This window comes from Haliotis rubra, unplaced genomic scaffold, assembly GCF_003918875.1.
Source record: "Haliotis rubra isolate DU_JTF1 unplaced genomic scaffold, ASM391887v1 Scf573, whole genome shotgun sequence".
Taxonomy (NCBI): domain Eukaryota; kingdom Metazoa; phylum Mollusca; class Gastropoda; order Lepetellida; family Haliotidae; genus Haliotis; species Haliotis rubra.
In genome coordinates, this window is record NW_025767272.1 from 150,856 (window position 1) to 174,868 (window position 24,013).

At 41.2% G+C, this 24,013-nt stretch overlaps 2 protein-coding genes across 6 annotated transcripts in view; one reads left to right on the top strand and one right to left on the bottom strand.

Moving 5' to 3' along the window:
* The first annotated feature begins 915 nt into the window (after positions 1-915).
* Positions 916-9,747, top strand: LOC124254514 (guanosine-3',5'-bis(diphosphate) 3'-pyrophosphohydrolase MESH1-like). 3 transcript variants are annotated; one of them, XM_046688331.1, is made up of 5 exons: positions 916-1,184; positions 2,524-2,827; positions 5,192-5,247; positions 7,303-7,384; positions 7,783-9,747. In XM_046688331.1, the coding sequence occupies exons 2-5, from the start codon at positions 2,701-2,703 to the stop codon at positions 8,070-8,072; spliced, it is 555 nt and encodes a 184-aa protein (XP_046544287.1). In that variant the 5' UTR covers positions 916-1,184; positions 2,524-2,700; the 3' UTR covers positions 8,073-9,747. The 3 variants fall into 3 exon arrangements, with proteins under 3 accessions (XP_046544287.1, XP_046544288.1, XP_046544286.1); XM_046688332.1 differs by lacking the exon at positions 916-1,184 and adding an exon at positions 1,658-1,691; XM_046688330.1 differs by lacking the exons at positions 916-1,184; positions 2,524-2,827 and adding an exon at positions 4,469-4,647.
* Positions 9,748-16,192: 6,445 nt separating this feature from the next.
* The window catches only part of LOC124254501 (NAD(P)H-hydrate epimerase-like), a 391,625-nt gene continuing 383,804 nt past the window's right edge, over positions 16,193-24,013 (bottom strand). For all 3 annotated transcript variants that reach the window (XM_046688315.1, XM_046688314.1, XM_046688316.1), the window contains 2 exons: positions 21,184-21,451; positions 16,193-18,848 (listed from right to left, as the gene is read on the bottom strand). In XM_046688315.1, coding sequence (XP_046544271.1) covers positions 18,613-18,848; positions 21,184-21,451 — 504 coding nt within the window. In that variant the 3' untranslated portion in view covers positions 16,193-18,612. The remainder of the gene's footprint in view (positions 18,849-21,183; positions 21,452-24,013) is intronic.

Genomic DNA, 24,013 nt, shown 5'->3' on the forward strand with positions numbered 1-24,013 from the left:
TCAGGTCAAGCTGAACAACCTGTAGTTACGGAGATGAAATTTGTAGAATGGTGTAAATAAAACTTTTTTTTGGAACTAAGTCAACAATAAAGGCAGTAAGTATTGAAGATAATGAGAAAGAGAGAGTAACTGAATACAAATATTAGGGTAATGTCTTAGATTAAAAACTCACTTGGAATGAAAATACTGAGAACATTTAGAAAGAGGGACAGCAACGTTTGCATATTTTACGGAGGTTAAACATTTCAAAATCGACCAAACTGTCATTATGTTATTTTACAAAACCTTTATTCAAAGTGTCAAAACATTTAATTTCTTGGGTTTGGATGGGTACCTGTCTAACAAAAAAAATCTCAAAAGTCGTAAACACTGCGTCGAAATTATTGGGCTTCCCATCGATTTTATCGACAGTTATTTTGAGCAGCAAATTCCAAAAAGGCAAACCAAATTTTCAGTGATCCTCCTCATATACCCTTTTTTCGGAATATTCATCACTACCTTTTGGACGCAGGCTGCGAATGCCTACTTTTAGAGCGAACAGGGTTCGCCACTCATTTCTTCCAGTTAGTGTTATATAAATAACAAATTCAATGAATGACGTTGTATGTCTATTTTCAATATAGAATTTCTAGACAGTACCAATATTTGTGTACTAAATTGGTGTATATATCCTGATTATATACAAACAGTGTTATGATTATCACTTGCAAGGTTATATATATATATATATATATATATAATATAGATGCTTTATGAATGTAAAAAACTGGAAAATGTACCTGATGCATACCAAATTTCCCTTGGGATAATAAAGAAATTGTCTTATCTGATCTATTTGTGTAGATCACTGCCGTAATTAAAACTGTCCCGATATTACAGGGTCCACGTCTTGAAAACTCTGTCAAAGAGCCTGTGCAAGTCTAGGTAGTGTGCAGAATCCCCGCCAGGTGTCTCTTCGCTGTTGGGGATTTCCTAAGCTGGTTCCCGGCTCCCTTTGTGCGCACTAACTTGCTAGACGGAGCCCAGCTTAGGGATTCCCTACTGACGTGTAGATAGGCTGGGGCCCGTCTCTTCATATCGCAAGTTCATGACGCGCACAGAGAGCTCGGAACCAGCCCAACACGTGGACGTCATTGAAAGGATATTTACAGAGGTTATTGTCGGTCTTCTCAAGGAATCTGAAGGTGAGCGTCTTGATGAATGTGACTTTAACTAGAGATGCGTGTGTCAGTAAATTTCCATTTGTGTATATCGAGACTGAAATTCAAGATGTCATTTTGTGCTTGATCAGTATGAAGGAAAATGCTTACCACGCACAACTTAGTGATACAGTTTTCGCGCACCTCTCAGCGCATATGTTCCTTCACCGTTATACAGCGAGGAGAGGGAATCGTTGGAAACAGAACTATTTAGATAAACGTTTTATTCTCAGAATTGCTAGTGCCACGTAATCAGGCCCATCTGTTCATATATGAGTTACATGGTGCGAAAATGATACTGTGTTCGTCGCATAAAGGGGCACTGATAGACTGACCCAGAGCAATTAATGTTTCTCGCCAACTGTCTAATCAGAAAACCTAGCTGCAAGCTGGTCAGCACCTGCTCCCTCGACCGTGACGGACACGTGGACTGAGCTACTGTCCACCTTGGCAGAATTTCTTCAACCTGAACAGTGGGACATTAGGAAGGGGGTAAGAGTACCGCCCGTAACCCCCGCTTGAAATGTATTCTATTTATTAGGATTATTTCGAGGGGTTAGGGTTAGATTTTAGGGTTTGGGTTTAGTTTTAGGTACAGGCTGTTTATAAAAAAAACATAGGCATATAATGATTAAAAATATACGGGGGTTACGGGCGGAAATCTTTCCAAAATATGATGTCTATTACATATGATATTAAAAACACACATTTGATTTACTTGAATGCATAAACTAAACAACCTCATTTTGCCATTGTTTGAAAAATCTGAAAATATACTTAGGTACATAAGTATATACAGTTTTTAAATGTTTATATGTATTTCTTATGCAACAATGAAGTTCCGATCGTATATCCTCAAAACAGTGTCGACCCATAAGTTTTTTTCTGGACCAGATAATCCAGTGATCAAAAGCATGAGCATCAATCTACACGATTGGGATGCATGTGTCATCCAAATCAGCGAGCCTAATCACCCGATCACGTTCGTCTACCTTTAGTTGTTTGTGATCTACAGCCAGTTTTTATATTGTATTGTTCTGTTTGGAAATCCACTTTTAGAATCAGACACTAGTTTTGCTTTCTGGTTTTGTGATGTTCTATTTATTTTCACTGTTCTTTGTTGACAGGTTTTCAATAATTTAAATATATTCATCATGTATTTAGACCTTGTTTTAGTCATGGTATGACTGAAATACTATCGTTGTGACTTTAAATTTTAACACACTTTCATTTGCTGGTACAGAGATGATCCTAGAACTCCACTTAAGCTGTGACTGAAATGCTGTTTTTTATTGTCATGTCACATAGTTGTTTATTATAACAGGAAGATCACCTGAAGGTCATTCAACAGCCACAGTCTGTCTCAAAATGTGTTTCCTGCCCTGAGCAAGTTGTGGTGCCAGCTACTCTTAGTGTTAACCAACAAGTCCAGGTGCCGTTACTCTCAGCACTGCTAGCCAGTATTACCAATCAAGCACAGGTGTCCACATCAGCCGAAGCCATGCAGACTACAGAGACTGGCAGCATCACCAGAGAAATCATCAGATGTGCCAACTTCTCAGCCATAAAACACAAAGATCAGCGGAGAAAAGACCCCGAGATGACTCCCTACATCAACCACCCAATAGGTGTGTATACCTGTACTTGGGTTGTCAGTCCGAGATGACTCTCTACATCAACCACCAAATAGTTGAGTATACCTACTGGTACTTGGGTCGTCAGTCCGAGATGACTCCCTACATCAACCACCCAATAGGTGAGTATACCTACCTGTACTTGGGTCGTCAGTCCGAGATCACTCCCTACATCAACCACCCAATAGGTGAGTATACCTACCTGTACTTGGGTAGTCAGTTCGAGATCACTCCCTACATCAACCACCCAATAAGTGAGTATACCTGTACTTGGGTCTTCAGTTCGAAATGACTCCCTACATCAACCACCCAATAGGTGAGTATACCTGTCCTTGGGTCTTCAGTTTGAAATGACTCCCTACATCAACCACCCAATAGGTGAGTATACCTGTCCTTGGGTCTTCAGTCCGAGATGACTCCCTACATCAACCACCCAATAGGTGAGTATACCTGTACTTGGGTCGTCAGTCCGAGATGACTCCCTACATCAACCACCCAATAGGTGAGTATACCTACCTATACTTGGGTAGTCAGTCCGAGATGGCTCCCTACATCAATCACCCAATAGGTGAGTATACCTACCTGTACTTGGGTAGTCAGTCCGAGATGGCTCCCTACATCAACCACCCAATAGGTGAGTATACCTACCTGTACTTGGGTAGTCAGTCCGAGATGGCTCCCTACATCAATCACCCAATAGGTGAGTATACCTACTGGTACTTGGGTTGTCAGTCCGAGATGACTCCCTACATCAATCACCCAATAGGTGAGTATACCTACCTGTACTTGGGTAGTCAGTCCGAGATGGCTCCCTACATCAACCACCCAATAGGTGAGTATACCTGTACTTGGGTTGTCAGTCCGAGATGACTCCCTACATCAACCACCCAATAGGTGAGTATACCTACCTGTACTTGGGTAGTCAGTCCGAGATGGCTCCCTACATCAATCACCCAATAGGTGAGTACACCTACCTGTACTTGGGTAGTCAGTCCGAGATGGCTCCCTACATCAACCACCCAATAGGTGAGTATACCTACCTGTACTTGGGTAGTCAGTCCGAGATGGCTCCCTACATCAATCACCCAATAGGTGAGTATACCTACCTGTACTTGGGTTGTCAGTCCGAGATGACTCCCTACATCAACCACCCAATAGGTGAGTATACCTGTACTTGGATTGTCAGTCCAAGATGACTCCATACATCAACCACCCAATAGGTGAGTATACCTACTGGTACTTGGGTTGTCAGTCTGAGATCACTCCCTACATCAACCATCCAATAGGTGAGTATACCTACTGGTACTTTGGTTGTCTGTCCGAGATGACTCCCTACATCAACCACCCAATAGTTGAGTATACCTACCTGTACTTGGGTTGTCAGTCCGAGATGACTCCATACATCAACCACCCAATAGTTGAGTATACCTACATGTACTTGGGTAGTCAGTCCGAGATGACTCCCTACATCAACCACCCAATAGTTGAGTATACCTACTGGTACTTGGGTTGTCAGTCTGAGATCACTCCCTACATCAACCACCCAATAGGTGAGTATACCTACCTGTACTTGGGTTGTCAGTCTGAGATCACTCCCTACATCAACCATCCAATAGTTGAGTATACCTACTGGTACTTGGGTCGTCAGTCCGAGATGTCTCCCTACATCAACCACCCAATAGTTGAGTATACCTACCTGTACTTGGGTAGTCAGTCCGAGATGACTCCCTACATCAACCACCCAATAGTTGAGTATACCTACTGGTACTTGGGTTGTCAGTCTGAGATGACTCCCTACATCAACCACCCAATAGGTGAGTATACCTACTGGTACTTGGGTTGTCAGTCTGAGATCACTCCCTACATCAACCATCCAATAGTTGAGTATACCTACTGGTACTTGGGTCGTCAGTCCGAGATGTCTCCCTACATCAACCACCCAATAGGTGAGTATACCTGTACTTGGGTTGTCAGTCCGAGATGACTCCCTACATCAATCACCCAATAGGTGAGTATACCTACCTGTACTTGGGTTGTCAGTCCGAGATGGCTCCCTACATCAACCACCCAATAGGTGAGTATACCTGTACTTGGGTCGTCAGTCCGAGATGGAACTTTGCTGAATGAACACCTGGCTGTGTTGAATTATGTCCCTTAGTTATGCCAGGATGTTGTCCCAATACATTGGAGATGATCTAAATCTCTAAATACAGAACCCTGGTTTATCGTTGTTTTATAGAGGATGTTGGTAAGTGTTGGTTTATTTCTGATGCACGTCTTATGTTGGTATATTTCTGATCTACGTCTCACGTTGGTATATTTCTGAGCCGTGGCTCACGTTGGTTCTTTTTTCGACAGGTGTGGCGTATATATTGACAGAAGAGGCTGGCATCACAGACCTTAGTGTCATCCAGGTGATAATACACACAGGTGTGTGAGTGAGAGTTGGTCAGTGAGTTGATGGTGTTTGGTGGATTGGTTGTTGAATGAGTTGGTGATATTTGATGGATTGCTTGGTCAATGAGTTGATGGTGTTTGATAAATTGGTTTGTTGTTTGGTTGGTCAATGTGTCTATGGTGTTTGGTGGATTGGTTGGTCAATGTGTCTATGGTGTTTGGTGGATTGGTTGGTCAATGTGTCTATGGTGTTTGGTGGATTGGTTGGTCAATGAGTCTATGGTGGATTGGTTGATCAATGAGTCTATGGTGGATTGGTTGGTCAATGAGTCTATGGTGTTTGATGGATTGGTTGGTCAATGAGTCTATGGTGTTTGGTGGATTGGTTGGTCAATGAGTCTATGGTGTTTGGGGGATTGGTTGGTCAATGAGTCTATGGTGTTTGATAAATTGGTTGGTCAGTGAGTTGATGGTGTTTGGTGGATTGGTTGTTGAATGAGTTGGTGATATATGATGGATTGCTTGGTCAATGAGTTGATGGTGTTTGGTGGATTGGTTGGTCAATGAGTTGATGGTGTTTGGTGGATTGGTTGGTCAATGTGTCTATGGTGTTTGATGGATTGGTTGGTCAATGTGTCTGGTGTTTGATGGATTGGTTGGTGAATGAGTCTATGGTGTTTGGGGGATTGGTTGGTCAATGAGTCTATGGTGTTTGGTGGATTGGTTGGTCAATGTGTTTGATGGATTGGTTGGTGAATGAGTCTATGGTGTTTGGGGGATTGGTTGGTCAATGAGTCTATGGTGTTTGGTGGATTGGTTGGTCAATGAGTCTATGGTGTTTGATGGATTGGTTGGTCAGTGAGTCTATGGTGGATTGGTTGGTCAATGAGTTTATGGTGTTTGGTGGACTGGTTGGTCAATGAGTCTATGGTGTTTGATGGATTGGTTGGTCAATGAGTCTATGGTGTTTGGTGGATTGGTTGGTCAATGAGTCTATGGTGTTTGATGGATTGGTTGGTCAATGAGTCTATGGTGTTTGGTGGATTGGTTGGTCAATGAGTCTATGGTGTTTGATGGATTGGTTGGTCAATGAGTCTATGGTGTTTGATGGATTGGTTGGTCAATGAGTCTATGGTGTTTGATGGATTGGTTGGTCAATGAGTCTATGGTGTTTGATGGATTGGTTGGTCAATGAGTCTATGGTGTTTGATGGATTGGTTGGTCAATGTGTCTGTGGTGTTTGATGGATTGGTTGGTCAATGAATCTATGGTGGATTGGTTGGTCAATGAGTCTATGGTGTTTGATGGATTGGTTGGTCAATGAGTCTATGGTGTTTGATGGATTGGTTGGTCAATGGGTCTATGGTGTTTGATGGATTGGTTGGTCAATGAGTCTATGGTGTTTGATGGATTGGTTGGTCAATGAGTCTATGGTGTTTGATGGATTGGTTGGTCAATGAGTCTATGGTGTTTGATGGATTGGTTGGTCAATGTGTCTGTGGTGTTTGATGGATTGGTTGGTCAATGAATCTATGGTGGATTGGTTGGTCAATGAGTCTATGGTGGATTGGTTGGTCAATGAGTCTATGGTGTTTGGTGGACTGGTTGGTCAATGAGTCTATGGTGTTTGATTGATTGGTTGGTCAATGAGTCTATGGTGTTTGGTGGATTGGTTGGTCAATGTGTCTATGGTGTTTGATGGATTGGTTGGTCAATGAGTCTATGGTGTTTGATCGATTGGTTGGTCAATGAGTCTATGCTGTTTGATGGATTGGTTGGTCAATGAGTCTATGGTGTTTGATGGATTGGTTGGTCAATGAGTCTATGGTGTTTGGTGGATTGGTTGGTCAATGAGTCTATGTTGTTTGATGGATTGGTTGGTTTGACCAGAAGGGTGTGAGTGATATGTTGATGAACAGGTGGGAGTGAGTGGACAGATTACTAAGTCTGGGGATCTTGTCAGAAATGGAGTGATTCTTGTTGGCTGTTGAGTGGATCCAAATCTTGAGAAAACTTTCGTTAGTCACAATGAATCTATAACATTTAGCCATCTGCTTCTTTCTGTGTTTCAGACAGCTCTGCTGCATGATACTGTGGAAGATACCAGCACAACCTTTGATGAAATCGAGGCAGAGTTTGGGAAGGAGGTTCGAGGTGAGTGGACAGATCCTCACTGAAAAGGAGCAAAAGTTTCCACATATATAATATCAATGTGATAATCCACATATTTGGACACTTGAAGTTGAATATGTTGTTTTTGAAGGAAGCGTTATCTATCTGACAGTGTTTTCCTTTACCGATAGTGAGTATTTGCAAGATAATTAGTAATTTGCATATTAACTTATTTGGGTGAGTGAGTTTTGGTTTTACCCCGCTTTTTGCAATATTCGAGCAATATCACGGCGGGGGACACCAGAAATGGGCTGCACACATTGTACCCATTTGGGGAATCGAGCCCAGACCTTTGGCGTTACGGGCGAATTCTTTAACACATTTGGAATGGGCTTTGAAAGTTTGTATGGCTAGACTCACTGACTCACCGTCTGTTTCAGATCTAGTAGTGGAGCTATCTGATGACAAGACGCTAATGAAAGAAGACCGGAAACGTCTTCAAATTGAACACGCGCCCCACGCCAGCCCCAAAGCCAAGCTAGTGAAGCTAGCAGACAAACTATACAACTTGCGTGATCTCCAGCGTACAGTGCCGCGTGGATGGTCACAACAGCGGATGCAGGGATACTTTATATGGGCAGCTCAAGTTGTAGCAGGACTGCGTGGAACAAATAAAATCATGGAAGAAGCCCTTGATAAAATCTTCAAAGAGAGAAATGTAGATGTTTGATAGCAGTGGCCAGTTTAGGCAAATGCAGTTGTCTCCCCTTAGGTCTATAAGGATCCTGTGATCATGGTGGATGTTAATGGAGAAATGTAAGAAATCAGGTGCCAGCTTGGAGAAGGTGCAATTGTCTCCCTTAGGTGTATAAGGATTCTATGGTCTGTCTGCACCATACAGTGCTCTAATTTTATCCAAGACTTGTATTACTTGGGCTTTCCTTCCATATTAAGCTGACTCGCTGTGACTTGACTGAATTATTGTTCCAAGTGGTATTCAACTCCGCCAACTCTCACATTCACATAAGACTTCACATGGTTTTGGTGTATTCAGGAACTCGGGTTTGTACTTGAAAGGAGATAATATTGTGTTTAAACAGACAGAGTTACATCCCTTGCATATGTTCAGGAAGAGAAATGATCCAATAATTTTTGTTATATTTATTGTTGATATTGTGTTTAAGCAGACAGAGTTACATCCCTTGCATATGTTCAGGAAGAGAAATGATCCAATAATTTTTGTTCTATTTATTGTTAATAATCAAATGTCCATAATATACTCAGCCGGCTTCAAAAAAGTGAACCGGTTTTTGACAAGTATTTTCTCAGCGATAGATAAACCGAATGTATTTTAAAAAATCACGGAGTAACCCTAGTGTATCATCAACATGTCTACAAAATATCGCAGAGATTGGTCACAAATTATGCGAGTATTGTAAAATTCAAAACAGCATGTCCGAAAATGCAGTGCCATATGGGATTCCCTCAAGGAGAAAGTTTACAGAGGAGTGAGAGACAAATTGACCAAGCAGACGTTAAAGGACAGGATAATTATGTCATGGCAGGAGATATCGGTAGAAGAAATATGTAAAAGCATTTCTGTTTGGAATAAAACAGCTTCGTTTAGTTGTGGAGGAAGATGGAGGCCATGTTGAGCATAGACTGAAATAAGTGAGTTTTCTCTTGATATTGCATATTTGGACATATTGTTTTGACAATACCCACTTAATTTGCCTCCAGTTTTCTTAGATATTTTGTAGACTTGTTGATGATACCATAGGGTAACTCGGTGAAAATGTTTAATAAATTCGGTTTATTTATCGCTGATAAAATACTTGTTAAAAACCGCTTCACTTTTTGGGGGACACCCGATATACAATGTACACACAAGAGATCCAATATGAGTTTGGCATAGGCTAGTACGATGTGGCCGAGCCAATACATCAGGCTAGTACGATGTGGCCGAGCCAATACATCAGGCTAGTACGATGTGGTCGAGCCAATACATCAGGCTAGTACGATGTGGCCGAGCCAATACATCAGGCTAGTACGATGTGGCCGAGCCAATACATCAGGCTAGTACGATGTGGCCGAGCCAATACATCAGGCTAGCACGATGTGGCCAAGCCAATACATATTTTCCTCCTTATTGCATTCCTTCATAACATTCAAGGCCTCAGGGCGTAGATCAATGATCATGCTGTTGATCACTGGATTGTCGGGTCCAGATTATTTACAGACCTCCGTCATATAGCTGGAATATTGCTGAGTGCAGCGTAAAACTCAACTCACTCACTCATGGCCTCAAGGAAACTTTCAGAAAATTTTATGGTTGATATGTTGGGAAACTTTTGACACATCAGTGTAATGTTTGATGTCCAATGCAATTAAAGTTGTGAACAATTTCCTAGCCTTTGCATGTGTTTGTGATGTGCCACTGATGGGTCAGGGAACTCTATTTTGATAGTGATTCCTAACCACAAGCTCGTGATATAGTCAGAATTGTACCAGCAGTGAGAAGACTTTGTGAAACAAGGACCAGCAAGATATAACTGGAATATTGCACAGCGCAGTTTTATACAACAAACAGCAATATTGGAATATTTTCATTTGCTGTAGCCTTTGTCCTACAGAGTTTGTTTGTGAAGAGGACATTCATTATGAAATTCGGTATCTGTGTAAATAAAATATTTTATCATCCAAAACTGTGTTCCACAGTCGATATCGCTTGTGTGAGATCCGACGATGTCTCCTAGGAGATATCGTTTTGACAGTAGATTTTGTACAATGCTCTGACAATGCTATGATGTCATGAACTTGTTGACGTCACAATGTTATGACATCGCTGCACTGCAAATCTAATGGCAGTACCGTGTTCAGAGATGTACATTTTTCATTGAAAACTAATGAAGAGTGATTTTTGATGATAAATAGAATCTCACCCGAGTGTGTTCTGATATCAAATATATCAACACTCGTTGATAAAAGTAAAAATATCCTCGGCAAGCCTCGGATATTTGTTACTTTATCAACTCGTCGTGATATATTTGATATCAGAAGACACTCGGGTGAGATTCTCTATCTAACAAGTACCTAGTTGAATTTCTACTTGCTTGCATACAAAGATGCATAACCCGGTCCTTGGTTCAGTGGAGAGTGGAGAGAGCGTCTGCCAGGAGAGTAGAATGTCTTTGTTTGATCCCTGGATCAACCAAACCAAAAGATGGTAAAATATGTTACTTTTTGTTACCCTGCCTGGAAATGAGGATTTGTTGGCTCAGAGTAGGTTCGCAGTGTCGGATTTGGGTATTCAATGTTTAACTGCAGCTTAGCACCTCGGGGGATTGAACGCTTGAACTGGGTACAGCCTGGACCACGAGCATCTCTGTATTACAAGTATCTCATGTACTAGTAAATATAGTGGTATCATTTTATGGCAACACATTAGTTTCAAACACAATCTATACTAGCCACATAAAGAAACTGTGCATTGTCAAAATATTATCCCAGTTGATAAGTACGATAACAATGTCACAGGTACGTATAAACTTTAATGGAGGGATCATGAGACCATAACAAGTCTGGAGAATTTCAATTGAAAAGTCAATCACAATGACGTCACGAGTCCACAAGCAGGACAGGGGTCAAACAACCATGTCACAAGCTCAATAACGGGTATGTCCACCATCGGCATTGAGAACAGCAGTGCATCGACGACGCATAGAGCCTATCAAACGTGCAAGGAAGAAGGAAGGCTTGTGGGATGTCACACCAGATTCTCTCAAGTTCTGTTGCAAGGTCAATGACCTTCTTTGGCGTGCTGTTATTCCACCCCAAATCATCACGGAACCACCACCAAAGCGATTCCTCTCCAAGACACAGGCCTGTGCATAACGTTCTCCCACGCGTCTATAGGCACGTTGACATCCATCACTATGGGAAATGTTAAACTTGGACTCATCTGTAAAAACAACATTTCTCCACCAAAACATGACGGACATGATTTCGGCACCACATTCGACGATGTTGTCGACGACGTCTTAGCGGGATGTCGTGGTCTGATTCCGTGATGATGTAAACGTTGTCGAACTGTGTTGGGGTGGATACGGCGAAGTCCTGGGATGGTTCGGGCAGTCATCACTGCAGTCTGAAACCTGTGGCAAAGATGGGTCACCCTTATCCATCTGTCCTGTCTTGGTGGTGTTACACGTGGACGTCCAGAACGTGGCCGATCGATGATGTCATTTGTGTTCTGGTAGCGTCTCACCAGTGTCAGAAATGGTGTTCCGGTGGCAGTGGAAATTTACATTCCCCCCACGGACCACCCCAATGGCCTCATGACGTTGTGCAGACGTGAGCCTTGGCATGCTATGCGTTTCAATAGCCATTTAATTTTTTGAACGATCGCAAGTGCAGAGGTTGAGCTTTCCAAAGTGAAATGCACGAACCCACTGACGTCACGGAACTTGGCACGTGCATGCATGTTGGATACATGTCACTAATCTCTGAGTTTAAATCCTTATGTTTCTTTATGTGCCTAGTATAGTTACTTTGTTAATCTTTGCTGACAAGGTTTTATGTACTGAACAACATTAGAAACGCCACTACACTAAAATGCACCGATGATTCTCAGATATCATGGGTACATTTCAGTCTGGGATATTTCATATTATATGGGTGGTGCGTTTCTAATGTTGTTCAGTATATTAAGTTATTGTTTCACCCACACTCAGCATCCCAACCACACCTACATTCACTGCAGAACCCATGAATCACACAAGTAGCATCTTTGCCTTACTGGGGCGGTGGGGTAGTCTAGTGGTTAAAGCGTTCGCTTGTCATGCCTAAGACCCGGGTTCGATTCCCCACATGGTACAATGTGTGAAACCCATTTCTGGTTCTGGTGTCCCCGCCGTGATATTGCTGGAATATTGCTAAAAGCAGCGCAAAACCATACTCACTCACTCACTATTTGCCTTACCATGAGTAGCCAATGATTGTATAGAACATGAAGATCTGAGTTAAACTGATCTTCGGCAACCCATGCTTGTCGTTAAGAGGTGATCACTTGGTCAGACTTGTATTGATGCTCATGACGTCAATCAGTGGATCGTCTGGTCCAAACCCAGTTATTTACTGACAACTGTCGTATAGCTAGAAAACTGCTGAGTGAGGCATAAAACAACATACGGGGCGGTAATCAGTTCGTGATTGTTGAATGGGATAAAATAAGTGAGCCAGTTTGTTGCTACAATAAATATGATGTTTAGAGAAATATAATATATTATGCATTTTTTGTCAACTACACTTCATTTCGATCCGTGTGTAGACGCAATATATATGATTGTGAATTCTTTGATTAATGTGGACCAAAGTTATAATTATTGGTAACTGCCAGTTGTCTGTGGTCTGTGTTTGCCGTGATTAGGACCCCATCGCAGGGGATCGACTTATGCACGAAACATACCATTTTGACACTGATCTTAATGGTCAAGTTTGGGGGTCGTCTTATCCATGGGGTCGTCTTATAGATGGTAATATACGGTACAAAGAATACTGAGTTTTCAACAAAACCAATTTCGGTAGCTGATATTCGTATTGTGGCATAGCCACAGTTCTTCCATCGGAGCTGCCGGTGATGTATCATTGAACCAAAACTGTAAATCTATGCTGAGTGAGTGAGTGAGTTTAGTTTACGCTGCATTTAACAATATTCCAGCAGTATCACGGTGGGGGACACCAGAAATGGGCTTCACACATTGTTCCCATGTGGGGACTCGAACCCAGGTCTTTGTCGTGATGAGTGAACGCTTTAACCACCAGTCTACCCCATTGCCCCTATATCTGTGCTTATCATCGTAATATACCAGCAATATCATTCCGAGGGACATCAGATTTGGACTTCACACACTGTACCCATGTGGGGGCTCGATGTCTGCATGATGAGCGAACTCTTTAACCACTAGGCTACCCCACCGACCCTAAATCTATGCTCAGGATTTCAACCCAGGATTAACAGGATTAACTGCCATCATACAGCTGGAATACTGCTGAGTGTTAAACAACAAATGAACACTTGAGGTGAGGTGAGGTGAAATTGGGTTTTACGTCGTGCTTGAGAATATTTCGCTCATATGACGATGTGCATGTGTGTGTATGTGTATGTGCGGCTGCTTGTACTAGCCCATACTAAAGCTGGTTTTATAGTGCTAGCCCACTGAGATACCATGCCGCAGTGAAGCATGAATACCCCACTCAGACACATTATACTGACTCCGAGCCGACCAGTCATTGTTGTACCCATTAATGCCGAGCGCCAGGCAGGGACCAACAAGTACCATATTTTAACGTCTTTTTGGTATGACGCGGTCGGGGATCGAACCCGCGACCTTCCGCTCTCCAGGCGGACACTCTAACCACTACACCACGGAGGCGGTCTGATTGTGTTGAGACTTGAACAAGGTCATAGGCCTGTGTGACTTGGCCTGTTGCATGTCGCTTGGTACTGTGTTCTTATTTACTGGCGTGACAATTGATGTGGCAACTTGCTGCATCAGGAGCTCATGTCCTTAGCTGAATCTCTCTCATTGTCTTCTGATCACTGAATTGGTGCTCATGATATCAATCACAGGATTGTCTGGTCACGGCTTCATTATTTTCAGCACCATTATAAACCAAATAACTCCAAAGCTGCCAAATATATTTATTGAAGGGGGCTTACAAAAGACTATAACATAGAAATTCAAGGAATCATATGTTAAGAAAACCCATGCATGTCTAATTTTGTTTCACAGATCCTATTAACACCAGCATTAATTTTGTAATATTGAAATAGTGTCACATTTGTCAAACTTTATCTTCTTCAATGTGGGTAGCCAAAGCTTTTAGACAGGTTCTGTAAATCAAAATTTCTGACCTGCCTTTCCAAACGCTCCGATTATTTATTGACAAACACACAAACACAGGCGGAAACCTGTGACATAGCATATTGAATTAGCTGTGATGATATCGCAGGGACTCTGCAGTTGCAGGAACTACAAGAATGGATCCAGGGTTTGGCGCCAATTTACCGAAACGATAGTGCTGAAGAAAGAGGATAGTTGTTACAAGCTATGATATAAGCTCTGCACTTGCAGGAACTACAAGAATGGATCCAGGGTTTGGTACCGATTTACCGAAATCCCAGCGCTGGAGAAAGAGGATAGGTGTTACAAGCAATGATATATGATAATCACATACAATATTATTGTCATTATAATATGGATGCAAATGGCTACTTGAGGATGATACACGTGGTTTTCAAGTTTGTCACGACTGTTTCACATGCCATGTTAGAGAGTATTGCAGTGTTACCTGGTTTCCCTAATTTCTCTCAACCCTACAAAACAGTTACACGATTATTTCAAAACCGTTCATAACAAACAGTACTGGATTTTCCACTTCGTAAGATATCACGTGACAAAAGAAACACTAACAAACAAAATGGCTGCCGTCAAACTCAATCATGGTAACATCTCAATATTATATGGATTTACATCTTGTTACCCTGGTGACAGACAGTAGTATGCACTCAGACGGCAGTTTCATCTCAAGCCATGTTTTCTCGCGTCTGCTGCAGAATGGAAGCCATTTTGAAGCCAGTATTGTGTATCCTGTGTCACGTGATAAGTAACAGAGTCGGAACAAGGTTCGTCAGATCAGGGACACTGCCATTGAAGAATTATTACTGGTATTTCATAAACATCAATTTTCAGAGATAAATCTGCAGAACAACAGCTAAAAACACTGTACAGACACAATTCAAAGTACAGATATCTGTCTTTCATTACTTGGTTTACAGACTGTTGTTGATCCTGTCGGTCCAAAAGATATGGAGATGAAATTAGATCCTTTAACGTACATGTGTGCCAACTTGGTCTCATCGCTACATGGCTGAAATAATGCCGATGTGACGTAAATGACGTAACATGTGGCACGTCATGCTGTTTTCAGGAATCTTGCAGCAATATCACGACACCCTAATTTGGCTTCAATCAAGAAGAGAATCGAACCCAGACTTGTGATCACTGGATCGACAAGATTACCCCCACTGCCTTAGATGCAACCATTTACTGATAGCTGAGTATATCATGTCAAAGGGTGGTGGAAACAACTTGTGATTATTTTCATGACCAACAAACAGTCTTCCACATTCTTGATGTTTGGGCTTGAAGGTCTGCAAACCAAATAATGAAAAATACAACATCAAAAATACAAATGCTTGGCTGTAACCATGGCAACACAGAGCTGAGAAGTACAAATAAAATGAAATGTCAAAAATATGACTGTAAGCTGTAACACAGAGTACAAAATGAATACAAAAGGTTATTCACATACATCCACTATAGCGCAGTCACATCAGATATATAACCTGATAAAGTTTAATACAATATAGTATATTACTCCATTTTCGATAGGGATATTTTTTTATCTTTCCAAGCCACACAAAACTTTCTCATGATACATAATGAGATTATCTCACGCCAGATATAACAGCAGGGCTCCAGATAATTTTTCATGATCAGGAGTACGTACTCCTTATTTTTTCAATTTAGGAGTACTGGAAAACAATAAGAGTAAATTTAGAGTACTGAGTAGAATTTACTGGAGTATCAGAAATCTTGTGTTTCGTTTCATATATGCACCACAACATTGCTACTCTTGTGTAAACAGGTCAATAAACAATAAAGCAATACCTTTTCAGATAAATACGTCTGTAAATGATTCTAAGACTCTACACCATTGCTGTGGTGCGTATCTGCTACGTGTTCTAATTATTTCCTACCGTATCGTGCCTATTTCATATCCGTACATACGCCGATACGGCCTTTATCTGGAGCCTTGTTAACAGAATGATGAATATGATTATCCTGTTAGTAATTGTGGGTAATTTGTACCGAGGTGAATGTCAGTTTCAATCTTATTGGTTAAAATACATTTAAATCAGATCAGAAGTATAGAAATGTGAGTGGCTATACACTGTTTATGTAAACTTTATCGTAGGGTTTTCAAGGATTTCAAACTCTCAAACTGGCGACAATTTTGAAAAGAAATGATCTTTTTTGTTCACTGATACACAAAAATGTGACATGCAGAATAACAGATTAACCCAGATGAAGCCTTGGGCCCTGTTCCTAAAGGGATCGTAGCACTACGACTGTCGTAAGTCTATGTTAAAGTATGGGAGTTACGATCATCTTAGGGTTACGATCGCTTTGAGGAACAGGGCCCTGATAAATAATGTATGCCCAATCTGGAACGTATGTCACATGGCAATAAGAAAACTGGATAAATCACACGTTGTGTATTTTAAAAAATCCCGCACATTATGTTCACACACCCTGCCTACAATCAGATTTGGTTGTCCTGGAAACAGATGACTGTGCAGTTCATATGGAATTTTTTTGTCTAAAATTGCTCCACACAAATATAGTGTCTCTTTTCTCCAGCCCAGAATGAACCCACAGAAAATGTTGGTCAAAACAATAACCCTCGACTTAGCTGTTTTGGAGGGTTATTGTTTTGAATACTTGTCATCCTTTTCACAATCTCCGCCTCATCGTCTCTCCCTAAGTTGACATGATGACATTTCATTGTCGACTACTAACCACACCTACACAAAATTTCAAATATATTTTTATTAAAAAATATATTCTGAATGCCCTTTTTATGACAGGTGCTGTACTTTTTGTTAATATGTGTTTTATTCTTAATGAAATCATAAAATCCCCATTAAGTGTTCATGCGTCTTTAAATCTGAATATCAGTTAGTGGTTAGAGTGAGTGAGTGAGTTTTGTTTTATGCCGCTTTTAGCAATATTCCAGCAATATCACGGCGGGGGACACCAGAAATGGGCTTAACACATTGTGCCCATGTGGGGAATCGAACCCGGGTCTTCGGCGTGACGAGCGAACGCCTTAACCACGAGGCAGTTAGCGGTTAGATCCATCTCTCTGACAAAAGTTGTAAGAAGTCATCAAATGACCTGTTTTCATCTGGGGTAATTATTGTGATTTGAAACCTTTCAGTTCTCTCAGTCAGAATATCTTAACTTGATCAGCAGCGGATACTTTTTTAATCAAGGGACACAACTCTTTCACTTTTTCACCTTTTCTCCAAATATTTTCATTTAAATAACAATAGGAATTTAAATTTAAATTAAACGTTTCACTTTACTCTTTGGCAAACATGAGCAAAAATGCAGCGATCAGACAAAAAATTGTTTAAATGAAAAAACTGATGAACAATAAAATATATAAACCTTTGAACAGAGCAGATGCTTTCTGTGTATTATTGTGTAATATAACCCTGTCCTTGCGACCATCGGTAATTCAAAATGATACAAGGAAGTAAGGAGAAGTCATTAAGACTGAAGTGGGGCTCATCCGTTTTCCCATATTCTAGTATTGTGTACACCCAGTATTACAAAAAACCTGACTCTGTGTCATAAAATCTACTAACAGCATCATTTCTGTGTCTCCCATGGGCAGCCATTCCACAATCAGCTAGAATGTCAGAAATATACACACAGACTATGTTTATTCAATTAACTTTTAGTTTTGGAAGATTTGCTTTATAAAGATATATGCTGCTGATGGATGCAGAAACATAAAATACCATTATGAGATTTAGTCACGTGTTATGGTAGGTCTTGAAGCTCTTTTCTATGACTTGATGACTACCTCTAAGCAGTGTGCGAAATAGTTTATAAATTCTGCCAACCAGTTGGGATAGTTGTGCCTGAAAGTTACTACCCTCCAAATAATTCACTATCATGAATTTGAATGTAGAAACTAAGCAAAAGATTACAAAAGGGAAAATACCATCATTTATGGGGCCATAATCTTGCATAATTTAAAAGTGTATTATAACTTAACAGGTCAGAGAGAGTGAGATATATTTTAAAAATGACACCATGAAAATTTACTATTTAGTTCGGCCAGTGACTGTGCAGATTTACTGGCCCGAGTGGATTTTTACTAGCCACAGGCTAGTGGGCCAGTGGCTATTTTGCACACTGCCTCTAGGCTGATAAACAATGATGTTACTACAGGTAAAAGCAGTTTAACCCAATGAAACCAATTATTAAAATAACTTCAACCCTTGCACAACACATCTGCCCCAAACATTTTATCTATACATTGTTGGGAAAAGTTTGGATATAAGTCACACATTGTTCAAGCTATTAACAAACAGCAGGAGGTTGAATGATGGCAAATGTCGGAGAGAATCACTTGGAACTTTCTGCCGGTTCCGTGGTCTGTGTTTTCAGTTCTATTACACACTCGGTGCCTGGGTAGGCAGGAAGATTGAGGCTGTAGCGCTGTTCCAGTGTCTTGGGGACGAAGCGGCCGCCCAGGTAGTGGTGCTTCCCCTTGAAGTGGCGGGCACACAGTTTGGGAGCCGTCAGCGAGATGAGCAGCTCGGGCTGGATGCCATCAGGGTCTCCGCTTTCCACATCCCAGCCTGAAATGAGTGAGTGAGTGAGTGAATGTGTGAATGAATTGGTGGGTGGGTGTGTGGGTGAATTTTGGGTGGATGGCTGGCATTTTGAGTGAGTTGGTGAGTGAGATGGTGTGTTGGTGAGTTTTGGGAGGATGGGTGGGTTTTTGAGTGAGTGAGTAAGTTTTGGGTGGATGGGTGGGTTTTTGAGTAAGTGAGTTTTGGGTAGATGGGTGGGTTTTTGAGTGAGTGAGTTTGGTTGGATGGGTGGGTTTTTGAGTGAGTGAGTTTGGTTGGATGGGTGGGTTTTTGAGTGAGTGACATTTGGTTGGAAGGGTTGGTTTTTGAGTGAGTGAGTGAGTTTAGGGTGGATGGGTGGGCTTTTGAGTGAGTGAGATTTGGGTGTATAGGTGGGTTTTTGAGTGAGTGAGTGAGTGAGTTTGGGTTGGATAAGGTTTTTTTTGAGCGAATGAGTGCGTTCTGGGTGGATGGGTGGGTTTCTGAGTGAGTGAGTTTTGGGTGGATGGGTGGGTTTCTGAGTGAGCGAGTTTTGGTTGGATTGGTGGGTTTTTGAGTGAGTGAGTGAGTGAGTTTTGGTTTGGTGGGTGTTTGAGTGAGTGAGGTTTGGTTGGATGGGTTGGTTTTTGAGTGAGTGAGTGAGTTTTGGGTGGATGGGTGGCTTTTTGAGTGAGTGAGTTTTGGGTGGATGGGTGGGGTTTTGAGTGAGTGAGTGAGTTTTGGGTGGATGGGTGGGTTTTTGAGTGAGTGAGTGAGTTTTTGGGTGGATGGGATGTTTTTTGAGTGAGTGAGTGAGTTTTGGTTGAATGGGTGGGTTTTAGAGTGAGTGAGTGAGTTTTGGTTGGATGGGTGGGTTTTTGAGGGAAGGAGTTTGTGAGTGAGTGAGCTGTAATAAATGTTGCTTTCATTGTGCCTCAATGTGCGATACAAGTCATTTTCCTTTTGGTGACACTCACACCCATAAGTGTGGGGTTTTATTTAATCATCAAATCCTGGAGCACGTAAGGGACATAACTTTGCAAACGACATAAATGCACAAACACATCATATTAAAACGATCAAGAAAAAATCTAAAAAAGAAAGCCATACAAATGTTGAACCTCACTGAATTGTTTAACACTACTACTCCAGGCATATGACACCAGCTTGAAAATAATCCAGCCTGGACCAGACAAACACGTGGTTGATATAGTGAGCAACAGTCAACCTTGTCCGAGTGGGATGACGTACTGTCAACCTTGTCATCGAGCCTGACTTTGTCCGAGTGGGATGACTTACAGTCAACCTTGTCATCGAGCCTGACATTGTCCGAGTGGGATGACTTACAGTCAACCTTGTCATCGAGCCTGACTTTGTCCGAGTGGGATGACTTACAGTCAACCTTGTCATCGAGCCTGACATTGTCCGAGTGGGATGACTTACAGTCAACCTTGTCATCGATCCTGACATTGTCTGAGTGGGATGACTTACAGTCAACCTTGTCATCGAGCCTGACATTGTCCGAGTGGGATGACGTACAGTCAACCTTGTCATCGAGCCTGACATTGTCCGAGTGGGATGACTTACAGTCAACCTTGTCATCGAGCCTGACATTGTCCGAGTGGGATGACTTACAGTCAACCTTGCCTTAGAGCCATTTGACACATTAATATGGCAATCCATGGCTCCTGGCCAAACATTCTAACCCAAAATAACCTGAAGAAACATCAATGCTGCAGATTTTGACGCCTCCATTCTCTTCCCACAGAGGTTATTTGTCATATCTTCCTTCGAACCTCTGATTGGTTGCAATCAGATTTAGTTGTGCAATCAGCGATGTTGTTTTTTTAAAAGTGATCATATGCAAGGACTCAGTAATTTCCGTAGGCTTCAGGAAAACTAGAACCTCTTCCCATGCACGATGCGTAAACGTTTCTTCTTGACAGAACTCAGTTATGTAATGGCGGATCAATGGCGCCTCCATCGCCCTCGTTGACAACAGACAAGCTAGCCATTAAATATCCCCGGCAGAGGAATTTGTGGCCCAACATGGCCTATTAGAACAGAAGTTCATAGGAAGAAAAGACAAGTAACCTCTGTGTGAAGAGAACGGGACACCCCATGCAACATGCATATTTCCCAGAACCAGTTGTAACCCCAGATCGAAACAGACTCTATGAAGGGAGATCGATGCTGCAGATTTGAACGCCCCATGAGACATACATTTTCCAGGAACCAGTTCTAAGCCAGAATCCAAACAGACTCTATGAAGGGGCATCATTGCTGCAGATTCGGACGCCCCATGTAAAATGTATATTTCTCAAGAACCAGATCTATCCCAGAATCCAAACAGACGCTATACCTGAAGGGACATCTATGCTGCAGATGTGCACATCGTCTTGTATTGTCTTTAACTTTTCCAAGGTGGAGGCAAACTCAGGTCGAGCAGGCGGCTTGAAGCTGAATCCAAACAGCGCGTCCACGATGAGGTTATACGAGTCTTTGATGAGCTGGGGGTCGGAGGGGAAGAAGGAGAGGAAAGGCATGTCCATCCCCTCACACTGGCGACGCAGGCTCTCAAACAGGGCTTTGTTGTTCTGTTTCGGGTAGTAGATGGAGGGCTTGAAACCCTGAAAGTCAGTGCAAGGAGTCAGTGAGTGTGATATATAGGGCTGACACGATTCGGTTCGATTCATTGAAAATTGAATATGACACCTTAGTTTTGATTTTCGATAACCATTTCGATTTGATACTTAAATGCCTTTTTAAATTATTTCCACACAACCAGAACACAATTTTTACTCAATGGTTTCGAGAACTGAAATAAGATGCCGGGTTAATTATAAAATGGCAGTTGTTATTAGTAGACATCGCCAAATTGATTCCAAGATAAAAAAGCGAATCTGAAAGTTAATTAAAATCTGATGTTTTTACTTGTATGAAGGATAAAATAAAAAATGATCAATTCTAGGGTCCAATATCGAAAATCGAATTGATTCAAGGTCCTGGTGAATCGTGGCTGCCCTAGTGATATAGTGTACAAATTTGTTTGCTTGTTTTTTATGCCACAGTCAGCAATTTTCTAACTAAACAACAGCTGCCTGTAAATAATCAATTCTGGATCCCATATTCGAGTGACTGACATCATGAGTGGTTTGAATTGGGTAAGAACAGCCAGGCTGGGAGTTCTTCTAACTAGTGGTGGTCGCAGTGACTAAACGACCAAGCAATCGATCATGTTTTCTCATAATCGAACACAAACAATTCTGGAACACTTTTTTGCATTAACAATATTTTTCACAAGGTTGGTTTTGTCTGTTACATTTCATAACCACTACAAGCTTGTTCCAAATCAGGATTAAATTTATCTTAAAGACTCCAGGAATTTTATGTTCCTAACATACTAGTTAAGTAGTAATCCTTTCAAGATGTGAAATTTGCCACCAAAAAAAACCCCAAAGAACTACATGTTTTTTCATTATGTATTTGTTTTCATTAACAAAAAAAAAAAAACCCAGGAAAACTTCATAATTGATGCTAACCAATTATTTTTGATGATTGATCGGTTGTAATTTAGCAATCATCAATTATGAAGTTTTAACCAATTCCCAACACTACTTCTAACACCCTTAATGTTGGAGTGTGTGAGTGAGCGAGTTGGGTTTTATGCCGCTTTTAGCAATATTCCAGTAATATCATGGCGGGGGACACCACAAATGGGCTTCACACATTGTACCCATGTGGGGAAATGTGTGATTGAATGTTTACATCTTATGGTGACATGATTTGGACAGATGAAGAACTAATGCAATGTGTCTTCATAGGAATGGCGGAAGGAGCAGGATGGATTTAGAGATTTATGCCATTCAAACATGCATGCATTCAAATTACTACACCCAAGTCAGATGCAAGAATGGACTATTTGGCCAAAATAAGTACCAAAATATAAGTCAACACTACTGTCGGTTTATAAGAGCAAAGGTGGGGAAGAAGTAGCCTAGCTAGGCCAGAATCTCTCCACTTTTCATAGACAACAGAACAAAATATCCTAGTTTAAACAAGGGGGGAAAGTTTGGCCTAGGGAGGGAAACTTTAGCCTAGCCCTAACTTTCCCCGGGGTAAGAATATCCTAGGACAAAACCTCCCCGGGGAAAGTTTAGACCGGGGAAGAAATGGCCTGCTACACCGGGTCTTCAGCATGACGAGCGAACCTTTTAACCACTAGGCTACCCCACCGCCCCTCTTAATATTGGAGTTCTGTCAAATACAGAAATAATAACAGCATATATGTAATGTCTTAGATATGACATTTAAATGACTCACAATCCTGTGTACATCTATATGCGCATATATGTACATGTATGTATTGTTGTTTTGAAATGAATGGAAATGTAACCAAAAATTGGAAATAAAAAAACAAACAAAAACAACAACAAAAAACAAACCAAAAACAATATACAAACAGGAAACTGGAATCAGATTGACATTAATCTGTCATAGATCAATATACAATCACAAAATATTCTTGGCTTGAAATAATATTTATCTCTTCAAGGGAAGTAACTCTTGTTGGCCCTTATGCTCACTGACTCAACACACAAAGTGAGTGATGCGCTAATAGTATATCCCACAAACAAACACCTGACGGCTTCTAAAACCCTTAACTCTGCAAAAAATGTCCAAATTGAAATATATAATAAGTAATTACACAAAATAATCACTGAATGAAGGAGAAGTGCATTTACTTGAAAAGCTATGCAGCTTGAAACTCATAGACTTGTCCACTTTACTCAAAGGGATGAAAAATATGTCATTTTGAAAAACATGTAAAATTCTCTGTGCAAAATACAAATTTAGACCTGGCACATACTCTAGAAGAGAGAAATAGACCTAAATTAAACCTACTTTATGAAAAGAAATCCTAAAATACGTAATTACATTACGTAAAACAATAGAGCTACCGTGAACAATAATAGACTCACCCAAGCATGAACTTGCCAGGGACATTTTGAAAATATTGAAAATATTACAAAGATTACCATGTGAATTTATACATACAATGTAAAGATGATATGTATTTTGAACTATGAAACAAAAGTTACCTGAAGAGTGACCCCCCCCCAGCCTAGTTGGTTTAACCCAATTCAAACCAATGAGCATTGATCTTCACAAATGCTGACATGCAGTAACCA

Bases quoted from the DNA above. Each gene is read 5' to 3' on its own strand.
- LOC124254514 (XM_046688330.1), top strand. From the start codon at position 4,488: ATGTCTCCCTACATCAACCACCCAATAGTTGAGTATACCTACCTGTAC. The intron at 4,648-5,191 runs GTGAGTATACCT...TTTTTTCGACAG, and splicing joins CTACATCAACCACCCAATAG to GTGTGGCGTATATATTGACA. The intron at 5,248-7,302 runs GTGATAATACAC...TCTGTGTTTCAG, and splicing joins CAGACCTTAGTGTCATCCAG to ACAGCTCTGCTGCATGATAC.